At 40.9% G+C, this 12437-nt stretch overlaps 1 protein-coding gene across 1 annotated transcript; it reads left to right on the top strand.

Moving 5' to 3' along the window:
• The first annotated feature begins 2218 nt into the window (after positions 1-2218).
• LOC141332971 (zinc finger BED domain-containing protein 5) lies at positions 2219-3424 on the top strand. The gene has a single exon (XM_073837930.1). It carries the CDS (start codon positions 2219-2221, stop codon positions 3422-3424), a length of 1206 nt encoding a protein of 401 aa, XP_073694031.1.
• The last annotated feature ends 9013 nt before the right edge of the window (positions 3425-12437 follow it).

Here is a 12437-nt window from a genome sequence, read left to right as displayed (position 1 = left end):
AACGATCCCGCGAAACTCGGCGGTGATGAGCGTGCATTCTACAATACAAGAGATTACTTTAACAAAACCTTTTGAAAGTCAGAGGACACAAACGGGATTTTGAAAAGCGTGTCCTCAGTGAAAATTATGCCCCTGCGTGAGTGCAACTCTGCCGCTGAGTTATCGTTTTATGTGAATGTATGTCGCGTTGTACCTATACTGAGACTATATTGAGACTGAGGCGCCAGAATTGTATCCGACAGAATGTGTCTAGTGTTTTCTCATATTTGACGTGTTGCCAGTCTTGGACGCGATAACCTTTTTACAAATATTGCATCACACGCTGTTGCCGTCAATATTGGCATAATGTAGCAATACTTTTGATCGCTTATACATCGTTTGCGTTAAATTTATGCTATGCTTTAAAGTACAGTGTACATTACAGCCTCACATTTGACAAGCTCTGGGCGAGTGGGCGTAACCGCCGTAAACTATTGATTTTCAAGGCAGTCTCGCCACAGCTAATCACCAGCATTTGATCCGGGCACGTTAAAGATACCGCACGTTTTCTAGCTCACTGACGTTGACAAGATTATATCCTTGGGTATCGAAATTTGGTACCGAACGAAAATGATTTTTTCGATACTCGATAGTATCGAGACAATTCGGTCGGTGCTTAAAAAGTATCGAACTCGATACCCAGCCCTACTTAGTGGGCATCTGAATTCCCCTCCAGGCAGCATAGATTTAGCAGGTTCATTCAGTCCCATCCGAAACAAGTCCTTGAAGTAAACTTCATCAAAAAATGGTGTGTTATTCAACAACTCACAGAAACGGAGAACATATTCCTCGATGGGGCGATCTCCTTGTCGGAGAAGCAGAAGTTGGTCGACTGGATCCATGATGATGCTGGGGGTGAAACAAAGCCGCTGGATCCTGTTTTGGCGAAGTCTTCTGTAACATGGAGGGGGTCGGGGCGACAGGGTTGGATCCACAAGCAGGCTTTATTAACAGACGTGGTCAAACAGACAGGGTCAAAATATCGGCAAACAGTAACCTCAAAGACAATCCAGAGAGTAATCCGTAACACAGGCGGGGGGTCGAAATCCAGAAGGGCAGTCCAAAGTGACAAAGAAAACAAATAAGACAAACAAAACAAACCAGGAATAAACTAAGGAAACAACAAGGCCTGGGAGCATGGAAACATGGAAAACGCTTAGAATAACAACCATAGGGAATGATAAGACTTCGCAAGGTGGCTGTGTGTGTCTTTGGCTTAAATGCATGTGGGAAAATGTGAAACAGGTGTGTGCAGCAATCAGTTCAGTGGAAAACGAGGAACAGCTGTGTGCAGTGATTGGTGCAGTGGCTTATGGGGATTGCAGTCCAGAATGTGTAGTGCAAGAGTTCATGATGAGAAGACAGACCAGATACATGACAGAATGCCTATTAGCAAATATTGCAGCATTTTATAGTTAAATGGCTCTGGGTTAAAAAATTGCGTTTTTAATGGGTTTCAATGTGGACATTTTTGTCCTTAAGGTCCTGAGTGAGAGTATTTTTTGTACGGAGGATACATTTTTTTTTTTTTTTTTTTTTTTTTTTTTGAAAGAAATGAGGGTGAAATATTGAGCCCAAATGTATGCAGTTGGCATTAACATAGACACACCTATAACAAAAACAAAACTGAAATGGACAAAAATGTCCATAAGGTTGCACAAGGGTTAAGCACATGTTATTATGTTATTGAAAGTTAATACTAACATTAAATACATTAAAAACAAAACTGTGTGTGTGTGTGTGTGGGTGTGTGTGTGTGTGTGTGAGACAAAATGAGTCATCGTACCTGCAACAGGCTGGCGGTACGGGGTCATAATTGCAATGGGATGCTGCAGGCATGGGTATCCACTGTCTCCTAAGACAGGGGTTTTCAAACTGGTGGGCCGCAAGAGAGCGCTAGGGGGTCTGCGAAAAACTTGGCAGAAACAAAAAATGATTTTCAATATTTTTTTTCCAATCCTAAAATAATTAATGACCAAATCTATATATAGTTTTATGATTTATATAAGTGGATACTTAATTGTAATGTGTTTATCCCAAAATCCTTTGCGCTCTTTAACGTTTAGCTAGCATACAGTTGAATGGACGGAGCAATTAGCTTTTAGAACAGCTGCAAGCCAGTGAATACTTTTCACTGCAGTTGGACGAAAGTACAGATATAGCGAATAGAGCACAGCTAATGGTCTACGTACGTTTTCTCGGTAAGGACACATTTATTGAGGAACTTCTCTTCTGTAAACCCCTTGAAGGCAGAACCACAGGTCAGGACATATTTAATATGTTGGATCAGTTCATGACGGACAATTCAGTAGACTGGTGTCGGTGTATTGGAGTGTGTACCCACGGTGCTGCCGCTATGACCGGTAAGCACAGCGGCGTCGTGACTCTGATAAAAGAGAAAGCCCCCAACGCCGTTGGCACACACTGCATGCCACACCGTGAGGCTCTTGTGGCCAAGCGCATTGAAGATGACTTGCATCAAGTGTTGAAGGATGTAATAAAGACTGTGAACTATGTAAAATCACGCCCATTGAAACACAGACTCTTCCGTTTACTCTGCAAAGAAATGGGTGCAGATTACAAGGGTTTGCTGCTCCACTCAGAGGTGCGCTGGCTTTCCCGCGGCGCCGTGTTAAGTCGTGTGTACGCGCTGCGCAAAGAGCTGAGAGAGTTTCTCTCCGATGAAAACCTAGAACTTGCCAAATGTTTTGAAGATGACACTTGGATACTGAAGTTGTCATACATGGCAGATTTTTTCCAGCATCTCAGTGTCCTCAATCAGAGCATGCAAGGACACAATGTTCACATACTGAACGCACAAGACAAGGTGCGTGCATTCACGCAAAAATTATCCCTGTGGGAAAGCAAACTGCAAGAAGGAGTAACAGAAATGTTTCCTCTCTACAACCAGGAGCGCATCTCCTCCACTGCAGACAACATCACACCCATAATTCAGTCTCACCTGTCACATCTTCAGGGTTATTTTAAACAGTATTTCCCTTATTTGAACAACAACCACCTTGACTTCGTCAGGGACCCATTTGCACCAGGGGTTGGCACTTATCTGGATCTGGCAGCCAAGGAGCAACTGATTGACTTGTCAAATGATGGCGGGAGAAAAACAAGGTTCCCATCTCTTCCTCTATCAGAGTTTTGGATGTCTGTGAGAGAGGACTACCCTATGTTGTCAGAGAAGGCAATAAAATGTCTTTTACCTTTTGCCACAACTTATTTGTGTGAAGCTGGATTTTCAGCACTGAAAGTACTTCAGTCAAAGCACAGAGCCCGTCTGGAGGTTGAAAGCGACATGCGTCTGGCTCTCACTAAAATGAAGCCACGTTATGACAAACTATGTAGAAGCCACCAAGCTCATCCGTCCCATTAGGAGTTTTGAATCAGTGAATGATTCAAACTGGTTTGATTGTGTTTGTAATGCAAATGCTGTTATTCAGGTTTAACTTGTCACATTATAATGCTGTAAAAGAAGGTTCCCTTTTCACTTAATGAAAATATAGCAGCAATTTAGTAGTGCCTTAATTAGAAAAGGTACCCAGTTCAATGTAAATATTTTGCAGTTTTCCATAAATACAAGACAGGAAAAAAAAAACTAGAGAAACGACAAATGTTACAAATGTCCAGGTTTAACTTTTCATCTACCAGTGCCTTATTTAGAAAAGCTATCTTGTTCAGTTAATGTAATTTTTTTTTTTTTTTTTTTTTTTTTTTATGAAATATAAAATAATTGTGAGAATCATTTTTGGCTATAATGAGTTGCCAACTAATAAAATAAATCGTTTTTAAAACAATACCATTTTGCATGCCTGTGAAATATGAATTATAATGTCTTTGTGTAATACAGAATTTTAGTTTACATATTTATACTTGAAATACACAAGTGCCTTTAAACTTTAGGCAAAGGGGTCCCCTGCAAGGAATCATCATATTTGGGGGTCCCTAAGATTAAAAAGTTTGAAAACCCCTGGTCTGGCATGAGAGTGGAGCATGTTTAGCTCCTGCAGGAGCTGAATGCATGCTCCACATTGCTGTGAGAATTATCTGCCCAATGCAGGACAGAACATGTAAAGGACCTGATGGAAAATCTCTTCCCTATCAGTGATTTCCTAAGGACCTGTATGATGTGCATATCTATCTGTCTATCTATCTAGCTGTTGTCCTTATCAGATAATCAGATTATACTGTACTCCGGGAGCCCATTTTCTGCAAAACCTTAATTTTTATTCAGGGTTGTATGACTCTCTGTGCTCAAGTGTTGGCTTGTGACCTTCTTTGGCTCTGAACTGACCTAATAGCCCTGTAATTACAGATGGGTGTGTAAGAATATCTTGCTCTTGGGGGCTAGAGGCAAGATTTGAGGGAATTGATCCAGACAAGGCATTCTCAATACCTCAATCTGGACCAAAATAAAGCCTGAAGCCACCATCCTTTCTGTCTGACCGAGGTTAGGCAGGAACCTCCTGTGCTTGTGTTGCAGTCTCTCATGCTGGACCTTAATGTTATCATTAGTTTCTATGTCTCGTAGATGGGGCTGTCGCAATAACCGCAATATAGCAGTACCGCACTATTGACGAGCATAACCTCAGAGGAATGCAACAACCGCGACATTTGCATGTTATCTTTTTTTGTAAGGTTTTGCCCTTCTCGCTTTACACTTAATGCATGTGTACTGAATATTTAATTAGTAATAAGTTAGTAATGATAACATAATGTGTACCATGTGTACGTCTGACATTTTTCTTTGAAATTTGCATTTCTTTTTGGCTACTATGTATAGGTTTCTATGTAAGTACTGTTTACTTCATGTTTCAATGCAATTTATTTTCGGTTTTTATTGATTTCTGAGTATGACCTTACATCGCAACACAGACACACAAATATGTATATATAGCGATAATACCGCATATCGCACTGCTGAGCCACTCAAAATTACCGCAAAGGAAATTCCTTTACCGCGACAGCCCTACTCACGTCTATGCGACAGAACCTCTGAAGATGAAATAACACGTGTAGACACAATTATGTCTACAGGCATTATACCGTCTGTACACGTAGCGTGTATAGACAATTTTAATAATCCGCCTTTCCATAGCGTCTTGTTCACTCAGGAACGCATGGTTAAACGTAACCTGGGACGTTCTCCTCCGGGAACACAAGCTGCGTCCAGGTCCATAATTCTGGCATCCCTGGAGCGCTTGCTTCATTTCCCAGAAGCTCACGCCGGTTCCGCCGCACGTTTTTATACTTCCTGGTCACCCGTGACATCACGCCCGTCATTCTGATTGGTTACACACGATATTCAGAGCGTGGTTCGCCACCTTTTCCTTTAGACTAAACTTGGATAAATTTTATAAAAATTGGTCAAGATGGTTTTTATTTAAGAAAATAGATAATTTATAATATTCTAGGAAATGCTTTGGAATGAGTGTTTACCCCTACCCTTATATATATTTACCCCTTTTTTGTGTGTGAAATATTTGTTTAACGGAAATACATGGGCCGCACATTACAGATTTAAAAAGACTGAATCACATGGACTTGAAGGAACCTATGTTGGTGTTTATGCTTATTATACAATACCTGTTGCGGTCGCTGTGATACTTGTATGTGATGCCTCTGGTGATCTGTTTTTTTTTTTGTTACGTTAAAACTAATAAAAATAAACGTTATAAAAAAAAAAAAGAATAACTCCAGATAAGTACAAAAATATTACATATAACAGTAACGGGACATCTTGCATTTCAAATGCAAAAGAAAAAAACAAAAACATTATTTCTAGAGGTAGCTGATATATTGACAATTACTTGTGGTTATTATATCGATTATATTCATTAAATATGACAAGATCGGATATTTGAATTTTGTTCGGTAACATCAAATGTAATTTTAAATCTTTTACTTAAAATAAAATATTGTATTTTCAGCAGCCAAATTTCTTGGTCCACACACGTGATCACATTCGGATATAAGAAATTATAATGTAGTCATAAAACACGATTAATTCAACTCCAGAGTCCATATAGCAAAAAAATAAATCAATAAAAAATACTTTATAGATACTTCACTTTTTTTTCAAGTTCTAATTCATTGTGTAGTTAAACCAAAGACTATAGTTAGACTTATTCACCTAACTAAAAGTCAACAATTTTTACAGTGCAGTGTAGCCTACTCTAAATAAAATCAAATGAATTTGAATGCAAATTAATTTTGTATAGATTTGTTAAACTTTTTCTTACAATTAATGCAATTACATGTATTTAAGCGACAATGATATTGAAGGTATTCTGTACACAGATGTAAAGTACTGTACATAAGTCTCCAGACATTTTCCTAAGAAATTTCTCTTTACATACCTGCATCTTTTCTAAACTTGTTCCACTGAGTAGGTTTTTCTGAATAAGTTAGAAACCATCAAAAAGAGAACTGGTGTGTAACGCATTCTTCAACATATGGACAGATGTCAACACCTGATATTTTCATCGCCTTTAACATAAAGAATTATCCATAGAAAGATCCTCACAAGACAAGCCATTTTATCTACTGCACAACACTCTTGAAACAAACAAACAAACAAACAAACCATAAGTTTGCTTTGAAGTCATTTTTTATTATTATTATTTATGATTTATACTCCTAAAAGGGTAATACATTTATAGACAGATTGTAAAAAATTAAATTCATAAGATTTCAACATAATCATCATAAGCTAATGCTGAACAACAACTTTTTGAACTGGCATGTCCCCTTCAGGTATTGTGAATAAGTGAAATCAACTTTTATCTGAGGGTGAGCAGATTTCCCACTATAGGTGGCCATGTAGTTTTTAAATGCTGCCTGTGAGGAAAACCAAAAATATATGTACAAATTCACCAGATCTAAATGTTCACAATAAACACCCTTTCAACATGAAGCCAAGAAATGAGACCTACACTTTTCCTACCTCTTACCCCCCACAGCCTTTCAAATGTTTGCATCCCCCAAGATTGATAAAGAAAAAAATATATTTTGATCTTTGATCCAGTACTGAACAGGTGATGTTTTTGAATTGTTGGCCAGTCAGCTCACGCTGATCACACATTAGTGATAAGTGCCATTTAAGTCACTATCCCTATGGATCTGTTTGCTTTGAATCTTTTCCATTTGCAAAATATAAATATTTTACATACACCTTACAGAATAAACCACTTCATCAGAGAAGAAATTGCTAATTTTTTTTTACGATTCTACACCTCTACCCTCTTATTGCTTAAAGGGGTGCTATTATGCTTTTTCACTTTTTGAACTTTAGCCAGTGTGTGGTGTTCTAACGGGTGTTTTTGGTTTTGTTTTGGGGTTTTGTGTCATGTTCATGTTTTCATGTCTTTTAATTTGTATTTGGTTCATGCTGTTGTCTCTTGCTTCCCTTGCCCTTGTGTATTCCTTATTGGCCCCTTAGTTCCAAGTGTCTTGTTCTGATTGGTTGCATTGGTTGCTATGGTCTTGTTCCTTGTTTTCCATTGGTTTGTTTGTGTCATGTGACCTGTATTGTTTCATATAAATAGGCCTTCTGTTTCATTGTTCATCGTTGCGTATTAATGTTGTAATTCTGCTGTCTGGTGAGTGTTTTTCAAGTCTGTTTCAAGTCAAGTCTGTTCATGCCAAGTCAAGTTTATGTCAAGTCTGTTCATGCCAAGTCAAGCCTTTGTCAAGTTCTCAAGTCAAGTCTCGTTGTTGTTTGGATTGGGTTTGTCATTTGGATTTCACGTTTGGATTGTTTGTTTGGAGTTTGCATCACTGTAAATAAACTGCACTTGGGTTCTACACATCTCGCCGTCTCAGTGGATACTTGTTACAGAATACGCGACCATCAATATGAACCGAGCAGTTGCTTTCTTGGAGTTACGTCAAGGGAATCGTCCTATTGAGGATTTTGTGGCAGAATTTTGCGACCTGTGCTACCAGGTAGACTTTAATGACATTGCTCTCAAGGACATTTTCCGTTTTGGACTCACAAATGAAATTTCGTGTCTAATGCCACGCCACACTCCTCACTGGTCACTTGAAAAATACATAGACTTTGCTCTACGCCTGAGTGGATCTACATTTACTGTGGGGATAGTTGATGAGGAATCCAGCTATCCTCCAGTACCCTCCACTCCACATTTACCAGTCATGTCTGCTGCTTCAAAGCCTGCTCACGCCAATCCTGCCGCTCCAGGGCCTGCTCACGCCAATCCTGCCGCTCCAGGGCCTGCTCACGCCAAGCCTGCCGCTCCAGGGCCTGCTCACGCCAAGTCTGCACCCAAAATGGCTGCCATCCCAGAGCCTGTTCGCAAGATGGTTGCCTGCCCAGAGTCTGCACCCAAGATGGCTGCCATCCCAGAGCCTGTTCACAAGATGGCCGCCGCTCCAGAATATGCTCACAAGATGGCTGCTGCTCCAGAGTCTACACCTGTCATGCCCGCCATTCCAGAGTATGCTCACAAGATGGCCGCCATCCCTGAGCCTGTTCACAAGATGGCTGCCGCTCCAGAGTCTGCACCCGTCACGGCTGCCCTTCCAGTGCCAAGTCACGTCTCGCCCGAGCGTCCTGAGCCACACCATGCCTCGTCTGAACTGCCAAAGCCTTGGCAGGTCTTGATTGCCAGCATACTGGACCCTCCTTTAGTGTCAGTACGGGCTGCAGGCATACCTGCCGAGCCAACGCTCCCGAGCCACGCAGAGCCAACGCTCCCAAGCCACACGCCCACAAACCCGATGGGCCTCCCTCTATCCACTGCGCTGCCTTTGATGGCTATCGCCATTTTAAGTGTGTGGGCTGCACACTGCATCCCAGAGGCCACGACTTTCCACGAACCCGCTGCGCCCATGCCTCTTACCGAGGCGGCGTCCATAGCGGGATTTCCTGCTCTGCTTGCACCGCCAAGGCTTCACGCTCTGCCTGCACCGCCAAGGCTTCACTCTCTGCCTGCACCCCCAAGGCTTCACGCTCTGCCTGCACCGCCAAGGCTTCACGCTCTGCCGGCCCCGCCATGGCTTCCACTACTCCACAGTCTGCCACTGTTTCATGGCCCTGATCCTCCAGAGCTTCACTGTCTGCCATCACTCCACGGTCCAGGCCCTCCACTGTTTCATTGTCTGACACTGTTTCATGGCCCTGATCCTCCAGAGCTTCACTGTCTGCCATCACTCCACGGTCCAGGCCCTCCACTGTTTCATTGTCTGACACTGCTTCACGGCCCAGATCCTCCAAGTTTCCACTGTCTGCCACAACTCCATGCCCCAGGCCCTCCATTGTTCCAGAGTCTGCCACTGCTGCACGGCCCAGGTCCTCCACTGTCTCACTGTCTGCCACTGCTCCATGGCCCAGGTCCTCCCATGCTTCACTGTCAGCCATTACTCCATGCCCCAGGCCCTCCATTGTTCCACAGTCTGCCACTGCTCCACGGCCCAGGTCCTCCAGTTTCCCACTGTCTGCCACTGCTTCATGGTCTAGGTCCTCCATTACTCCACTGCCCAGGTCCACCACTGTACCCTTGGTCTTGCCCATTGTTTCTTGCTCCATGCCATGATTCTGAATCTGTTCCCCTACATGGACCTGGCCCTCCATCCCGCCCCCTATTTCACCCCTGCTCTACCACCCTCCTGGACCTTTTTATTTAGGGTTTTGTTTTGGGCGTCGGGAGCCGCCCTTAGAGTGGGGGAAATGTAACGGGTGTTTTTGTTTTTGTTTTGGGGTTTTGTGTCATGTTCATGTTTTCATGTCTTTTAATTTGTATTTGGTTCATGCTGTTGTCTCTTGCTTCCCTTGCCCTTGTGTATTCCTTATTGGTCCCTTAGTTCCATGTGTCTTGTTCTGATTGGTTGCATTGGTTGCTATGGTCTTGTTCCTTGTTTTCCATTGGTTTGTTTGTGTCATGTGACCTGTATTGTTTCATATAAATAGGCCTTCTGTTTCATTGTTCATCGTCGTGTATTAATGTTGTAATTCTGCTGTCTGGTGAGTGTTTTTCAAGTCTGTTTCAAGTCAAGTCTGTTCATGCCAAGTCAAGTTTATGTCAAGTCTGTTCATGCCAAGTCAAGCCTTTGTCAAGTTCTCAAGTCAAGTCTCGTCGTTGTTTGGATTACGTTTGTCATTTGGATTTCATGTTTGGATTGTTTGTTTGGAGTTTGCATCACTGTAAATAAACTGCACTTGGGTTCTACACATCTCGCCGTCTCAGTGGATACTTGTTACAGGTGTGTATGTTTGGGCATAAAAAACAACTACAAAGTTACAAATCTCAAAGTCCACTCCAAAGGGAGATATTTCGTTTTTAATAAAATCTCTTTTCAAGAACTACAGCGAACGACTCGTTTGGACTACAGTGTTTGTTTTCCGCATGCAATGATGTCACAATGCGGTATCCCGCCTACTGAAATTCAATTCGTTGGCGGGTGGGGGATTCGCCTAACTTTACCCATGTAATATGGACAGCCGCTTTTGGGATGCTATAGCGAGCCGTAGGTCGGCTCGTTTAAACGCAGATTTAACTAAAGGTTCACAAACTGCTCCGGTAACCGTGCTGAAGCAGCGCCGTTCACTTGTGTTGAACAGAGGGTGCAAACACACGCAGATCCGCGGCTGATGTAAACACGAACTAGCACATGTCTACGCCGCGCCGTAGATATGTGCAGTATGTGGTAAGAGATTTATTTATCATACAGTGTAGATAGCTTCACTAGCCTTATGGTTTCAGGCATGCAAATAATTAAATACATTAGCACAATAATGATAATATCACGTATCCACGATCTCGTATGCTGACGATAGGACCAACAATAGCATATTATTTACTCACCCTTTATGCATCCTAGGTGTATATGACTTCCTTCTTTCAGACGTATGCAATCGGAGTTATATTAAATCAGTTCTGGTACAGCATAGATTGAAAATAAGTCGATCCATAATAAAAAAAAATGCCTCACATATAATATATATATATATATTTAAAACGTAAGAATCACTTTAATCTAGTTTTCTGCTTTGGGAAGGGGCGCAGCAGGGCGGAACGCGGTCTATGCTGTTTGGCAATCACATCGTACTGGGACTTCTGACCAATCACAATACTTTTGACTTTTCGGAAGGCGGGACCCGGAACTAATCAAGCCCTTTGTGCCAGCCTGGGGAGAAAGCTATTGTAATAATGTAAATTATGTGAAAAATAATGCGTTTTTCGAACAACTAAGCATGTCAGCATGTTCAAGTACACCTCAAAAACAAATTAAAGACTTTGTAAAGGAGCATAATTGGACCCCTTTAAATTATTAAATTATTTTGTAGATACGGCAGAGTGTATATAAACTTTGGACTGCAGCTGTCTATTGCTTTCACTTAGCTGAACCATTTATAATGACTGGATATGTTTTATGACAATTGTTTGTTTGTTTTTTCTTTCCTAAAATGGAAATTTCTTTCCTTTTCTTTTCCAAATGGTCCCCAAAGAGGAAAATGCATCATACAGATACAGATGGCGAGAGTACGTATTTTTGTATGTAAGGACAAAATGATTTTATATTGTTTTCCAGACTTGTAGTGTTGTTGTTTTTGTTGTTGTTGTTCAGACTTGTAACATATATAAAATATACTAAAGTATATGTTATGTAATTTTAAACTCTAATATATTTGAAATCAATTACACATAATGTGCATTAAGGTGGCTGAAAATGTTTAATTCACACTTAATTTTGTTGTTTACTGATATTAAAGTATATCTGAGCTCACATGAATTGCTTGTCAGTTTATTGAGTAGTACACTTTAACCATATTATAAAGACACCAGAAGCAATTATGAAAGTACGTATAAAGATGCACTAAAGTCCCACTTAAGTGGTTTAAAAAATCACTCAGAAGTTTGACTTATTGCATTTAATGTAACTTTAAAATGTGATACATTTGAAATGAATTACAAATACAATGTACTTATGCTGTGAAAATATGTGTTCATTAAAGTATATTATTTCTACAATAAGCACACTTTATAAATATAAGTGCACTTCTTTTATACAAGATTTGAACGCCAAATCACATTAAATTGATTGATTTACTTATAAATCTTTTCAATAGCAACATACTTGTAAATGACTGTGCTTTTATCTTGGGTGATGAAATACTGATGCAATTTTCATTGTAGATTTCTTTGTAGATTACCTGGAAAAAAGATGCCATTTGTTTTTGATTGAGAATTGACAAGGAACCCGTATTCTTGAGAGACAGCTCCTGGTTAACTGGAAAAAGGATGAGATAATTCATAACTTTGTGCTTTAAAAGGCAACTCTGTGCACCAAGTCACTCACTCTCTCTGGAAGCTCCTTCAGAAACACTTGTCTTCTCCAGCCTCTCTGTCCTCCAGTCATCATTCAAA

This window comes from Garra rufa, chromosome 4 (genome assembly GCF_049309525.1).
Source record: "Garra rufa chromosome 4, GarRuf1.0, whole genome shotgun sequence".
NCBI lineage: Eukaryota > Metazoa > Chordata > Actinopteri > Cypriniformes > Cyprinidae > Garra > Garra rufa.
The sequence above is the reverse complement of the archived record's forward strand: the minus strand, read 5'-3'. Positions and strand labels throughout refer to the sequence as shown.

What these genes read in the sequence shown, in the direction of transcription:
- LOC141332971 (XM_073837930.1), top strand. Translation starts at nt 2,219, where the DNA reads ATGGTCTACGTACGTTTTCTCGGTAAGGACACATTTATTGAGGAACTT.